Below are 16,076 nucleotides of genomic sequence, written 5' to 3'. Positions count from 1 at the left end.
GCCAGCAGCCTCTCCCTTTGGATCCTACTTATTAAGCTTCAACCACCTTGAGCCGGCCTCTGAAGTGATATTTGTGTAAATGCCATACTACTAAAACAGATGTTAAATTATATTAAGTTGTATTTGCACTCAGGAACTTCGTTTTCTTTGTGAGCAAAACTTTGGATGCAGATATCGCGCATCGTAAGATTAAAATGGCTAGCAAAGATTAAAATGGCTAGATTTGGCCTCAAACTATTTTCTGGACCAATCATTGTTCTACTGGCAGCTAATGGACGGTAATAGACCGATGGTTCATCCAATCACCTGCCAACTAATATATGGAAGTTCCGGGTTTTATTCGGGTTTTATTTATTCTTTTATTCTTTATTCTTATTCTTTATCAGTGAGTGGTTTTGACAGTTGGTTCCGTTTAACGGTGCATGAGCTAACTCCAGCAGCAGTCTTGCATTACAAGGTAAGTCACAAAATAGAAAAGTCAAAAGTCAAAGTAGCTTTATTGACAATTTCTTCACATGTCAAGACATACAAAGGAATCGATAGGATGTTTCCCACTCTCCCACGGTGAAATATATAAAAGTGCACAGGCACAACAGATAAGACAAGACATTTCCTAATACTAAGTAAACATAAAGATTCATAAAGATTCACGTACAGTGGTTATAAATACTATATATATAAATACTATAAATACTATATATATAAATACTATGAATACGTAATACAATTTTAAACGTAATACAAGTGAATAAAGTGCAGAGTCCTGAATGATTTTTTTTTAGGGGTGGCGGGGGGATTTTCAGCTTCCTGTCAGACTGGAGGATATGGCTGGGGGGAGTGAGGGGAGAGAATTTAGCTTCCTGACAGCTTGGTGTATGAAGCCATTTCTGAGTCTGGTGGTGCGGCAATGGAGGCTCCTATACCTTCTTCCAGAGGGTAGCTGAACAGACTGTGTGCAGGGTGGCTGGTGTCATTCACAATCGAGGTAGCTTTCTGGGTGAGGCGGGTGGTTTATATGTCTTGCAAGGAAGGGAGTGGGGCACCAATGATCTTACCAGCTGTGTTCACTATGCTTTGCAGTGCTTTCTTGCTGTGCAGCTACTGCCCCACACAGCGATGTAGCTGGACAGGATGCTTTCAATGGTGCCCCGGTAGAATGTGGTCAGGATGGGTATGGGAGCTTTTGCTCTCTTGAGCTTGCGGAGGAAGTAGAGGCGCCGCTGGGCTTTCTTTGTCAGTGATGCAGAGTTGGTTGCCTCACTGATGTGCCTCACTGATGTGAGGTCCTCACTGATGTGCACCCCCAGGAATTTGGTGCTGCTCACTCGCTCCACAGCAGCACCATCGATGGTCAGTGGTGGGTGTTCAGTGTGGCTTTTCCTGAAGTCAACCACAATCTCCTTTGTTTTGATGACATTCAGCGGGGGAGGGGGGAGTTTTCAGTGGGCTTGTGTTATTTGTTGCTTCAAACCATGCAAAGAAGCTGTTTAGGTAATTGAGCAGAGAGATGTTGTCGTCACAGTTCTGTGATGCAGGCTTGTAATCCGGTATGGTCTGGATGCCCTGCCACAGGCTGCGCGTCTCTGCTGTCCTTGACGTGGCTGCTTATCTTTTTTGTGTAGTCCTGTTTTGCTTTTCTGATGCCACGGGACAGACTGGCTCTAGCTGTTCTCAAGCCAATTCTATCCCCGGCTCTGAAGGCTTTGTCTCTGGCTCTCAGCAGCCGATGGACAGCTCCTGTCAGCCATGGCTTCTTGTTAGCCCGAGTGATGATGGTCTTTGTGTGGGTCACATCATCTGTGCATTTGCGGATGTAGGAGAAAACAGTGTCTGTGAGCTCCTCATTGTCTATGTGGTTGTTGTGTGTAACTGCTTGCCTGAAAATGCCCCAGTCTGTTGTCGCAAGACAGTCCTGAAGAGCAAACCTTGATCCATCCGGCCACACTGAAATCTCTTTCCGAACCGGTTTTTCCACTTTCACTCGGGCCTATATGCTTGCATTAGCATAACAGTGATGTGGTCGGAAAGTCCAATGTGGGGGAGGGGGGAGGCCTTGTATCTCCTTCATGTAAGGTATAGACCAATTATCACCCTACGTCACAACTGTCAAGCAGGCTCAACTGCGCATGTTGGTTGCAAAAGACACTTCACCGAGTGTCGATCAAGTCATCATATCTCTGGCCACTGGATTGCAGGCTTTGATATTAACTTTTTGAGGCTCTTGGCTTTTGGACAAATACACTTACGTTTTACTTGTCTATGCACAAAAGTCACATGACCCCGATACCCTTAAATATTCGTGACGGATTTCTTTAACCGAGCCCGTTTCATTCGTCATTTGCCTGAGAAAGTGACCTCCGTTAGCCAGGCTAGTTTTGCCCGATCACTTGGTCAGGCTATTTAAGGGTATCGGGGAAATCCACTCGTATCTACATTAGGCAGTCCTCCCTGACGTTTCTGGTGTAGAATGGAGTGAAATACAACATTGTGCACACTGCCAGTGAGGGAGTCTGACAAATGTTGATACGAGCCTAATGTTGTATTTCACTGTTTTGACGTTAGCTTCAGTCAGACTCAGTCTAACGGTGAAATGTAAAAACAGTGCAACGGGGACGCAGTCTCACTCAGATTGCCAGTTTATACAAATCAGAAAAATAATCGGACCAGCTGGCTAAAAGCAGAATTCCTACATCTCCTGAAAGCCGCCCTGCTCGACTTTTTAGATGCATAATTGAGTGTAAAACTGTAAAATTATTAACTTTGTGACATTACATGATTGCCGCTTGACTATGCGGTCTGTACCGGCGACTTTCTCATTCAAGACTTTCGTGACCCAAATCAAAATTCTGATGCAACAGATCAAAGGGTATTTGCTTTCTCTCTTAAAGGCTATCCTCCTCGACCTCTTTGGTCTTTTAAAATCAAACTGTTTGTATTATCCGTGTGGTCCTTTTGCCATTTTAAATGCTATCCTTTCCTGGTTTTTCTGCAACCTCATTGTGCGTGCATCCCGAATGTTTACAAACAAATAATTGATCTATAGACCAAGTCCAAGGTGTTATTCTCCCTTGTGGGAAATGTACATGCTGATGAAGTTTTGGTAGGACAGTCTTAAGATCAGCATGATTAAAATCTCCAGCGACGATAGTAAATCCATCTGGGTGTGCTGTCTGTTGTTCGTTGATGGCCTGATATAGTTCCCAAAGTGCTGCATTCCTGTCACCGCTGCTGGAGGTTGGAGGGATATATGCCGCGATTAGCAAAACTGCAGTAAATTCTCTCGGCAGATAGAAAGGACTGCACTTTATGATCATTAACTCCGCCAGTGGTGAACAGTGTCTGCATACTAGCACAGCGTCCTGGCACCACGCGTCACGTACGTAAACGCCAGTGTTGTGCACGTTCATACCTCTCATGAACTTGTTCAAAGTTCAGTTCATACAAGTTAATATGAATCGTTCACGTTCATCATTTAAATTCTGAACGCGTTCATAGTTCAGTTCATTTCATAGTTTTAATGCCTCTTTTAACCGGACATGTCCTCTTTTCAAGACGTAAAAATATGTGTTTCTCTGGGTCTTTCACCATAGATGTAGCCTATATACATGTCTTTCACAAACTAATTATTACTCCCTTACAAGTTTTGAAAAGTGTATCTCCCTTACGTTCCACCTTCTTGCGCGAGCTCTTGACCAGAGTCATTGGTCGACCGCCTTCTCAGTGTTGCCAGATGCACGATCATTATTTTCCAAATACGATAATTTTGAGCGTTTGGTAGCTACAATACTTCGGCATTTCCAATCTGGCAACACTGAGCACCATACCGCCTCCACCAGTTGCATTGTTTACAACAGCACACATCTGCAGCCATGCCGAAACGTAAATGTGTCTGATATATTATCATATAGCCTATGTCATTTGTGTCATTTCATTTGTGACATTTATGCATTCACAGAAACCTATTGTTTTTGTTAGTATTCTTATTCTTATTATTAGGGTTCCTCCGGTAGGAGGGAACCTATTGTTTTTGTTAGAATTCCTATTATTATTATATTTCTCCGCTAAATGGCCCAACAGCTCAAAAAGTCCTGGACCCGATTTTTTCCAATTTGGCCCAATGATACAACAGGTCACTCATTACTCCCAGACGGCTAGTGGCCCATGTGCACCCATAGGTGGTGCTATAAAATTGGTATGCATGCCTTATTTCTCATGGGGAACAAAAAAGCCTCAAGGACCCATAAGGTCCGCCATGATAGATTTTGCTGTACTGTCCAAATTTGGTACAACCTTCAAAACTCTTCTACTCATAAACCATAGACCCAGTCGACTTGAAATTTGTTCCAGATGTGTAGAATACATGTCTTTACATAGGGTGACATGGAATAAGAAATGCAATACAAAATGGCTGAAAGAAGTGTATTTATGTAAATGTCCACATTGCCTCAATAACTTTGTGTTAATAAATCAAATATAATTTTGACTGATTGTTTTTCAAACCAAATAGGGTTCAAGACGACATCACTCTGAAGTACCATAAGTACGTCACCACCTTGGTTTGTCAATATATGATTGAATTCAAGTGAATTGCTCCACAGCGCGCGCGCTCCAAATTCTCACAGACTCATCCTGCCCCTTGACACTAGGGTGACCACCTGTCCCGCTTTGTGATGTGTCGCACATCATTTGCACCCCTTGTCCCGCACGTCGCATATTGAAAATGCTGTGCGATACAGCGCAAAGAGGGACAGGTGGTCAACCTACGTGACATACGCGCAAGCTTGGCGAGACGCACACACATCCTTTCTGGAAATGGTAAGCTGACCAAGCCCCCGCCCTTGGTCTTTAACTCCTGTTTCATTTCGCTTCCAATCGCAGCTCGCCGTTATGACTATAAATTCTTTTTTGGTAGACATTGTTGTTTTCAACTGGAATCGCCTGGTAGCCGTGTTGGAGGCAGCCACGTTTGGTAAGTCCTATTTTTACACATTTTAAGCTAGAATCAAAGATTGGGTTCGTGAAAGTATACTACTCTTGAATGTCAGTGACGGTTTGAGCACTTTGAGACCTTTAGATCGTGAGTTTGAAGTGACAGAAAACCGAACTCAAAGTAGCTAGCTTTTTCCCTCTGTGTAATTACTGAATCATGCACCATCTCGGCAAATTCATAAAAAAGCTAGAGGAGGGCAGCTTTTTGGAGAACAAGCGATTCCCCGCAGACCTGTCGGCTCAGAATTTTGATTTGGCTCGTGAGAGTCTTTGTAATAAGCCTATGCGCCAGGGAGACTGCATAGGCTTAGCGGCAGCCATGTTTTTGTCGCGTCATGTTCATAAGTTCACCATTTTACAGTTCGGTCGACACCAAAAATGTGTTTGTTACCAAACCTCGAGGGGGGAAGCCTTTAGGAGATGTAGGAATTGTGCTTGTAGCCAGATGCTCCGATTATTTTTGTGATTTGTAGAAAACTTGCAAGTGGATGAGACTGCGTCCCGGGGGTGTTTTGACTTCAGTGACAGACTCGGCTCGCTCACTTACTGGCAATGTGTAAACAATATCGTAATTCACTAAATTCTAGTCCTAAAACGTCAGGGAGGGCTGCTTTTTGTAGACAAAAGTCTACTGAAGATAGCCAGTATATAGGATCTTTCAAAACAAGCCTATTTCATTTGTCATTTTCCTGAGAAAGGGACCTACGTTAGCCAGGCTAGTTTTACTCAGTCAGCCTATTTAAAGGTATCTGACAGTCAGAATCACTGATTACAGGCAAAGGTTGAGCTGGTCTTTGGTCAGATGTGTATATTGACCAGTTTAGAGCTAAATACTCTTGCCATAGCCTGGAATTGAGCCAAATGTTTGGAGTGACTTTGCATGGCCGGGTCTCCATCAGTACAACACATTTGGATTCAAGTTCAAGTAATGCCACTGCATTTTACGGTCAAAGTTGTAGTTTATGTCAAGTGTAGATGTAAAAAGCTTCATTTTTCACAACTGACATGGATCCTTTCTTCACTTTTACAGGTCTGGAGGGTCATGCAGAGGCCTGCTTAACAGAGTTCAACAGAGGATGCTGAGAGAAAAACTGATCCCTTGCTGGACTACCCCCCTCTTGCTGGACAGAATCAGAATCAGGACAGCTTCTCTTCAGCCCTGACCCCAGGACAGCTTCATCCAGCTGGCCTGCCCTGACTGCCCCTGCCTGCAGGCCTTGCTTGCCCCTGCCTGCAGGCCCTGCATGCCCCTCCAGAGACACAGTCACCCCACAGACACAGTAGCTTTGCAGACTGCTTTTTTGTGGACATTGATGAAAAAGGACAAACCAGCATTTTTTACTTTGAAGAAAGTCTAAATGTTTAATCCTTTCCATGTCCCAGCATGCCAAGCTGCTGACTTTTAGTGTCTTAAGTAATAAAACCAGTTCAAGTTATAGACTTTTGACCTGAATCCAATGATTAGTCATCTGAATAAAAACCACTCAAGAGAAGTACTGCTTCTTGAATGATTTGTGCTCCACATCAGTACATCTCACACATTGTTTCCATGGGATTCATGGAATTGCTAGTTTCTGCTCCACCATTGTGTAATAAAAAATATAATTTAGGACAGCAATTACATTTGTGTTATCCTTTCACATTACACACATTTAGTCAATGTTCTTAAACTCAACCGATTGTTGTCATTTTACCATACTGTTCATATTGAACAGACATCAGTCTGTTGGGAAGATTGCTGTATATTTCCACTTTTGATTTGTATTTCCATCGTAAATTTGGTCTTTAATTTCAATTGGAAGTGGTATTAAAAGGTCTTAAAAAGTCTTAAATTTAACTTCTTTACACCTGTAGACACCCTGTGAAGCCCCCACCCCCCACTCCAGAGACAGTTGGTGACAGAGAAGTGCAGACATTAAGTTAAACATAGTTATGCCTTAAGTGTAGAGTAAAAAATACAGACTAAATGTGGATGTAAATGGATGTTGACACTCAGTTATCTGAGTTGGTGCATGTCAGTTTAGGTTGTCTTTTAAACCTTTAGTTATAAAAAGAATTCAGATTTGATTGGAACTCTCTCTTTTATACATTTATAGTTGGATTTGACATTTAACAGCCATTTAATTCATTAAGCAAGTTGTTTAACTCAAACAACCATAACACACTACATATGGTATACAAAGCTGCAGTCAGATTTGGAGAAATTGTTAGCTTGGATGTTATCTTGCCATATACATGGGGTCTTGATGCGCACGCAGCTTCAAGGCAGAAAGACGCGTTACATTTCCGGAGACGCCGCGACCTTAGCGCGTCAGTAGCATCTCGTCATATCACGCAGTCGGCACACAGCTAGATCATCAGCGTCAGCGCTCTTGGGTACCCAGCATGCAGTGCGGCATGCCAAAAAACGCCAAGACTTGTGGTAAATAGTTTGGTTACAACAGCTATGCAAGGGATTTCAGTTGTTGCGTTCGTTCAGTTAGATGTTTGTAATATTGTTGTTTGTTAGTTAAAATAATCTTGTTGGTCACCCTGAGAGTGCATGTTGTGTGCAGTGCCGCCGCCATTTTGGTGCCCTACGCATAATTCCTTTATGATGCCCCCCCCCCCCACCATCACCACAGCTGCCCTGTCAATGCATCTACATTCTGTGTTTGATATGATGCTAGTTACGGAGTTAATGCGAGTGCGCAATGCACGCGAGCGAAATTTTGGGGCCTTTATTTGAGTGCATAATAGTTTTTGGAGCATAAACAAAATATGTAAAATAAACAGCCGTTTTTCAATTGGTTAAACCTTGTCTAGTGAAGGTGATGTATTTTTGTCTCTTAATTTTTCAGCCCCATCCTTACGTTTCTTAGCATGGTTTTCCAAATTAATTATTAACATTTAAAACTGAAAGCATGCAGCCAAGGAGCTCTCCACCTTTATTACTCATTTAAAAACTATTTGATCAATCGAATATAAAAGCATCATAGAATGTACAGTAAAGTAACATCTAGCTGGCGTCAGTTATTTCAAATGCATAGATAACATATTTGAGTGTGCTAAAATTAGCAATAACGTCAGCTAGTTCGAGGTGTATGCATAGGCTAAGTATAAGTTATAAGCACATTTCCCGTATTTAACAATAATTAAACATGGACTTACCTGAAAGTGATGCATGGGCATCATCTCGCAGTTTATTTATTTTTCTGCCCCTGACTCCCGGGGGGTGTTCCATCAACGTCGCTAACGCAAGTCGCGCTAACATGAATAAGTCTCACTTGGGCAAACGTCAACTTAGACTTAAGCCTGAAGCCGTTCCACTAACGTTCCGTTCCACTAACAGGCAACGCTAATTCAAGCTAGACCTCAATAAGCTTAGACTCTGCAGCCCAGATCAGGCGATCGTCGAAAAGAGGAGTTATGTCGCAAAAAGCAATGCGTAAAGCAGCAGAAAGGTGTTGTTTCAGCAGCGTAAATTGATTTGAGTTTTTTTTTTTGTCTCCAAAAAGGGCAATGTTGCCGCAATTAACATGGCAAGGGAGATCAACTTTTCAAACCATTACGACCGTTAAAATGCGTATATTGTAGACCTACCTAATCTACTTAACAAATATAGCCTAAATATATGCATTTAGGCCTACTGGTAATTAGCGTAATTTGATGAGCTGTCTGAAACTGTTCTGACAGGCTAGCCTATGGCCGATATTCTCAACAGGAGATTGAGAATAATATCCCAAAAAAGAACGTGGGAGCAATTGAAAATTGTAGGATAAAATTCAAAACACTGAAGAAAGCCATGGTTAATTGCACTTGATGTGAGCTAATAATGTTTTTGTCTTCACATCTTGAATAAATTACTTCAAAATAACTTTGCCACACGCATTTATTAACTGATAGGCTAAATGCTGAGCTTTAAGATAAAAGGGAAAGATAACCATGACTAAAATAGGGATTCACTGACTTTTTAGATCAGAAGGTGACCCAAACTGCACACTTTGTTTGGCAGAACAGTTATTTTAAATTGCTCAGCATGACTAGCATTATTATATCACAAGTAGGCTATTTCCAATTAACATAGTCTGCCTTCACAGATCCAGAGGGGGCGTGGACAGTGATAGACTAACTTTGGGAAAGCATGCCCTACTGGGAACATTAGGGGAGACTGTTGGGCACAGCATCTAATTGTCTTCTTTGGAAAGGGCAACATGTGGGACACTGTCATGTAGGGGCAGCATAAAGGGCACTTCATAACAGCACCCTTTTCCATTGGAAGTAAGGGCATGGGAACAGTCCAATTTAGGCCATTATAAGGGCACCATATAGGGTACTGCATCACATTTTCTATACTATAAAGGAACTCATTAAGACATGTTTTTACATTTATAGAGGGCACACTGTCATTTATTGTGTGGGGCATCCTGCAGGCACTCAAGCATATTTCACAATGTGAATGGCAGACAGTAGGGCACTTGGTCTAATTTTTGCCACTCTGGGCATTTTAGAAACACTTTCAACCATGGGGGCACCAGGCAGTCACCCCCTGAGTCTTCCAATGGGCCTGGAAACACCCATGGGGACAGTATATTACACCTATAATATTGGGGAAGCCAGAGGAGAGGTAATATAGAGTCTTGTCAACATATAGGCTACTTTAAACAATGAAAATACTTTATACAATTGAATAAAAAGTCTCTGATGATAATATTCAGGTACTGCTTGGAGCAAAGTATACCCTTCACATTTCCTGGCATAGTTCAAGAACGTCCCACATGCAAAGACATAGACAGATGCAGACAGACTGAACAGTGTCAAGGCTTGGCTGCAGTGGGTTTGCTTCCTTGTGTGATTCCAGCAGACTACATAGTCTAGGCCTACCTACATAGACTGCAGTCTACTACCCTCCTTTCTACTATTATAGTCTACTCTCCTTTCTATTACTTTCTACAAAGGATGGTAGGCTACTCTTATGTGTTCATTGCCATTCTTAAGAGTTGCTAAAGTGTTATTGCACAGTATATATATATTTGTATATATATATATATATATATATATAATTAATGTTTTATTTTATTTAAGAATGACAATTAAATCTATCTAGATAAACTATGCTGGGCATGCTGAACCTATACTTCTTCCACAGATACTGGTCAGGGAAGCATTACTTCTGTCTCTGAAGACCCTTGGGGCTGGTGGGATAAACGCTCTTTGTCTAATCTGAGCACCTTCATCCACCACAGGCTTGTCAAAGAACGGATACGCCATAATTGATTGTAACTTGTCTTGAGGCTCTGCTTAGTTTCTAAGGCCTTATTTTATGTCAATTAACCAATGGCTTTTGAAAACAGATAAAGTGACATTATTTCTTAACTTGTTATTTTATATTATTATATTTTTGGGAGATGAAGTAGACCTAAACACGAGAATCATTCATGTCTGCACTTCAAAAAGTCTGAATTTACGTTCCCGAACACGGACTAAAGTGCTTTGCGCGCAGGAATTTACTCGACGGAACTGTCTTTTGAGATTCTGTTTCCGCCTGTTTGAAATTATTTGCAACACATTTTAGTTTAGCTTGACTTTTAGCCTGACACGGATCAGGCTAGTCCCGATCCTTGGTTACGTAGCTCGAACTAGAATAATCCACCTTAATGGAACGGAACTCTCGCTAAAGTAAGTGTGACTTGGCGAAATAAGTCTCGCTTTCCCTTAATCGACATTGATGGAACACCCCCCTGTTGTCTTTTTGAGGCCATTTTCGAAAAGTTTACCTAGCCTACTGTCAAAATTCGTCAGGCCACTGAGGTAGGAAAGGGCACCCACGGCGAGCTTGGAAAGTTGAGTGTGTATTTGTTTTTTTGTGGGGGGGGGGGCACCGTCGTAACGTTTTTTGAGCAATTAAATATATCTCTTGTTTTGCCCGTTTTGTGATTTACATGCCTAAAAGGTGTGTAATATTTATATAGGCCTACTGAAATAATATCGGCATTAGAATTATAATAACTATGATGATTTTTCAGTTGGCAATTTTTTGGTGCCCCCTCAGGACTTGGTGCCCTAAGCACAGCGCGTAGTGCGCGTTATGGGAGCGGCGGCACTGTTGTGTGGTTTAATGGGAAGTGAGAGTCGCCGTCATACATTTATGTTGGCAAGGAGATACCAATGAGGCTATTCTTCATTGTAAGATGACTGTGGTTCTGGAAAGCGGTCTAAGCCATCTTCGAGAAATTCTGGAAATTCTGTGTTGCGAGCTATGTGTTTTGATTGTGGAAGGCAATATTTGGTCGACGTCTAAATTCATGCGTCCGCTACAGTATTTCTGCTTTGGATTGACTTGTGCTGGGAGGGAGGTAAATGGCATTGATTGGGGGATAGTGTGCGGGCAGGTGTATTTTTATATAGGGTGAAATAGAATGAGAAATGTAATACAAAATGTCTGAAAGGGGTGTATTTATGTAAATGTCCAAATTGCCTCAATATTTTTGTGTCAATAAATCAAATATAATTTTGATTGATGGTTTTCAAACCTTATTGGGTTCAAGAGGACATCACTCTGAAGTACCATCAACAATTTCACATTGGCATGTCAAAATATGATTGAATTTGAGTAGTTTAAACTTTGGCTGAATCTAACAACTCTTACCACAGAACAAACAGCGTACCTTTTTATACAGTAACTGAACATGACAATATTAAACACTGAGAATAGCTCAATGGACTGGGAGAGTGACCTGCAAAGTATAAGGTTGTAGGTTTGAATCCAGCTACAGTCTTTTAGCCTGTCTAAAATAGCCTGTCTATATCTAACAGGATGAACAGGTTAAACAGGATGACATCATTATGAAATACCATGCGCAATTTCATGCAATTCCACTTTGAAATGTCAACCGCTTCTTAACCTTTGTCCCAAAGCTGACTAAAGCTAATTCTGTGCCCTTTCTACTCATTCATTCACAACAGTTGGTGTGTAGCAGAGAGGATAGAGAGTCTTCCTTGTAAACTTATGCGCATGAGTTCAAATCCCCTTTCAGCCTATTGTAGTTCGCCCAACATGAAGTAGTTTTGCTCTCTTGTTGTCCAACTCTTGACCTTCTACAATGTAAATTGTTATATTTTGCCGCTGCTTGCAGCTATATTTATTATTATTACACATCTTCTTCTGCCATGGGAGTCTATGGCAGCCCCTAGAACCACATTGTCAGAAGTTGTGAAATTAGGCACACTCTTTGCGACCAGTCCCCTCATCAATTTCACCAAGTTTCATGTCTCCCATTCCAACCATCTAGCGCCACCAATGGGTCAAAGTTGAAGGTGTGTTTACACATGTTACTTTTGAACTAAATGCTGCATTGTCCAAAATGTGGTATCGTGGATTCCCTGGATCAAGATGAGTTCAACGCACTCTATGACATCACACCCAGCTCTATAGATTCTCCGCCATTTTGAATGTAAAGAAAAAGCGTTTTTTAGCTACTCCTCCTACAATTCTTGTTGAATCTTCTTCAAAATTGCCCCAGATGATCTTTAGACTAAGCCTCACAAAAATCGTGTGGCTGAATTGATGTGGCCGCCATTTTGAATATAACTTTTTTTGCTACCTCTCCTATAAGGTTTGTCCAATCTTCACCAAATTTGGCACAGATCATCTTCAGACCAAGCCTCACAAAAGACATCACATTCTGTGAATTTTGTTGTTGTTGCGTGTTTAGCCATTTTAATTCAGAGCATTTATAGGACATCTGCATATTCATTTATGGGAGGAGGCAAGGCGGGGTCAGTGGCTCGTTCACATGTGATGAATTTCACGTTGATGAGGACGAGGTTAGTTCAGGACACTGGGGCCGGTTGCACAAAACACCTTAAGTTTTTTCCTTAAGTATGACACTTAAGGGTAAATTTCTCCTTAGCGAAGGGATTTACTTAAGGGGGTTGCACAGAATCCCTTAAATGATTTCCTTAGCTAAGGTGAAATGTTAAGGGATTTACTATATTTAACGTGATTTTACAGTAGTAAAGTTTGACCATTTCCACGGTGACCGCGTTGTTTGGTTGTATCTAGTGCATCACCTTCGTAGCTAGAGCTAGCAAGAAAACCAAATTGGTCAGAGGAGGAAAATATTGTGCTTCTACAGGAATACAAAAAAGAAAGCACATACTAAAACGTAAATTTGATCCACAAATAACTGCAAACAAACAACAACGTTTTTTGGAAACGTACGATTGTAGGACAAAATTGCATCGAAAATAAACCTCAATAATTTTGGTGAAGCGGTCAATTCAAGAAATAAAAAATATATGCTAGAGCTATCTACAGTATGATAACTTGACTGTTATGTCCAAATAAGAGATAACCAATTTCAGGAGGGAGTCCAATAAAACATGAGATATCAACTTTACTCATAGCATAGGTCTTGTTGCTACTCAGTAGTTTTTAAAAAGTGAGCGTTAGCCTACAGTACTTCTTAGGTAGCTAACTAGATCAAAATGAGATCAACAGTTACACTGCATTTACCGGCGTGAGTCTATACTATATTTATATTATAGCTACTTTATTTACAGCAGTAGCCGACGCATAAATAGTAGCTATTCATCTTTACACTGCAGCACAGTAGCTTAACAGAGTGTCATAAGTGTGGGATGGGTTTATTTATCTCCATAAACGCAGCATGTTGCGGTAAAGAATAAGTCAGAGGTACCTTAAGTTTTCTTCCTTACTTTGTTTGCGAAGGTCTTTTGTTCAACGCTCCTTGAGGGATTCCTTAAGTATAAGACGAAGTTAAGGAGAAAACCTTAAATACTTAAGGGAACATTTAAGGAAACCTTAAGGAAAATACTTAAGGGTGCTTTGTGCAAGCGATTATATTTTAAGGAAACCTTAACTCTGTCTTTAAGGAAAATCTTAACTTAAGGTGCTTTGTGCAACCGGCCCCTGGCCTCTTGTTAGCGACAAGCTATGGAAAAACCCAGGCAGAGAGCAAGGAGCTAGCTGAGTGTTGTCCTGAGCAAAACATCCCCAGGGCGTTTCCTTCTATGGGCCTCTTCTGTGTTCCCGATAAAGTAATCTGTATTAGAATGTTCTGCTCCCACCAAAAATCCACTTTGTGTTGTGTACCAGATAGCGGCCGCTAGGTCAGGCTGACATTAGATAACAGCTGATGGGAAAGAACTACCCCTCGAGTTCTAGCAATAGCCTAGTAAACAGCCCAGCCAAAAGTATTTGTATGACGTTTGTATGATGTGCATGATCTGTATAAACTTCTCTAGCTGAGACGTCTGGCGAATGTACAGTACCTTCCAGTTCCTGGCACAAATAAAGCAAACCTTTGTAATCCGATCGATGACTCAAAGCCTAAGTTCTTGTACCTTTGAAGTAAGCCTTGGGACCCATTGAAAGTCCACCACAGTACTTTTAGGTACTCAAGTTAAGGCCGTACATGAGGCCCCAGGTTTTTATCAAAATACTTTTTTGTACTACTAAAGGAACAGTGTAGTATTTAGCATCTGAAACATTCGTTTTTCTGATTAAGACACTTACTTGCAGAGCCAGTCATTGATTCCTCTGTCAAAGTGACTACAAGGGAGACAAAATATGGGAGAATTTAGTATCACATAAATGAACATTAAGATTATTTATTAATGTTAAGAGATGTATTACTGTGTACACACGTTTCAGCAAACACATATAGCATGGTGATGCATTTTGGGGGTTGAGGTGGATCAAGGTGGTCCAGTCTGGACACTGTGTTGATGACCCCAAACATGACAGCAGCTTTGACCCAATCGTACACCAGGTTATAATACGCCAAGCCAACTAATGGGACACAGCCAATCAAACAAAAAGAGAAACAATAAAACAGGGATGAATAACACCAAATATTACCACCTTAAAAAATATATACTTACATACAAGTGTTTCTCAGTCAATCTGCAGATCATTGAAGTGAGTCTGTGGAAGCAATTTATAGTACCTAACCACCTTCATTTTAGCTTTAACTTGCCCCTATTTTCTAAACAAAATGGTGAAAAGTTGTGGATGGGGGAGTCTTTTCATTAATAAACATTTTGGGGCTTCCTCAAATGCTAAAAGTGATTTGAGGAATGCTTTTTTGCCTTTTGCAAGAGATACTTCCTTCCATTGTTAGGCCTTTGTTAAATTAAAGGCAGGGGCATATCCAGACAGCTAGCATGTACAACTTTTAGAGCCAGTTAAATTAGCTAGATTAACTAGTTATTTAGATATGTCGTTTATGTCCTTTAAAGCAATGATGAATAACCATGCGACATCCGTAGATTTGATGCAACTTGCCTCCCACTTTTACAGTAGTGCTAGCTGCATAAAATCCCGAATTTTGTACAACCGCATTAATCCCAAGTGAAACATGATTTCTTCACCTGGAGGGAGGGTTCTTGTTCAAGTCAATACATGCCTGTTGTTTCTGGTACTCATTCTTTAATAAAATATGATACAAAAAAGCCTACTAAAATATCAAAATAAATGTATTGAAACCAAGTTTTACGTATTAAATTGATGAACAGCCAGTAAATAATGGAGATTCAAATGATCACCACATCACCAAAACCTTAACTCAACTATGGAGCTCCAGAGGTGACATGGATAAAAAAAAAAAAAATTTGTTTTAGTAATAGTTTTGGTATTCTTTTCCTCGTTTTAGTTAAATACCCTTGTTTTATGTCTATACATTTGATGAATCCCTCTTCAATACCTCCCTGTGTTGTGTGCATCTTACCATCTTCAATTGCACTATGGCGAGACTATAGATGACAACACAGAGGCCAACAAATACAAACTTTGTATTGTGAACTAGGGACAGCTTGAATCTTGTAAATTAAGTTAGTCGCGGTCATTCCTCTGTCATTATTAGCTGTTGTTGGCATGACTATAAAGTGGACATGTTGATGTGTGTTCACAACAAAAGTTGGAGTGTGTTAAACTGAAAATGGATCTATATTAGGCTGTGTCTTTATTAGGCTAATGCTAAATTTAAGGTCCATGGGCCGACCGAGGCTAACCATTGTAAAGGAGTTGTAACACAAATATCAATTAAGAAGAAACTTTATTTGTACAATCTAGCATGTTTCAA

The 16,076-nt window shown here is 40.8% G+C and overlaps 1 protein-coding gene across 2 annotated transcripts in view; it reads right to left on the bottom strand.

Annotated features, from left to right (window-relative positions):
- Window positions 1–16,076, bottom strand: part of hhatlb (hedgehog acyltransferase like, b) — a 93,368-nt gene that overhangs the window by 36,455 nt on the left and 40,837 nt on the right. For both annotated transcript variants that reach the window (XM_084702599.1, XM_084702600.1), the window contains 2 exons: window positions 14,641–14,785; window positions 14,510–14,545 (listed from right to left, as the gene is read on the bottom strand). In XM_084702599.1, the coding sequence (XP_084558725.1) occupies window positions 14,510–14,545; window positions 14,641–14,785 (181 nt within the window). The remainder of the gene's footprint in view (window positions 1–14,509; window positions 14,546–14,640; window positions 14,786–16,076) is intronic.

This window comes from Hypomesus nipponensis, chromosome 8, assembly GCF_054491055.1.
Source record: "Hypomesus nipponensis isolate SF chromosome 8, ASM5449105v1, whole genome shotgun sequence".
Taxonomy (NCBI): domain Eukaryota; kingdom Metazoa; phylum Chordata; class Actinopteri; order Osmeriformes; family Osmeridae; genus Hypomesus; species Hypomesus nipponensis.
Note: the sequence above shows the minus strand (reverse complement) of the source record. Positions and strands in the feature narration are given on the sequence as shown.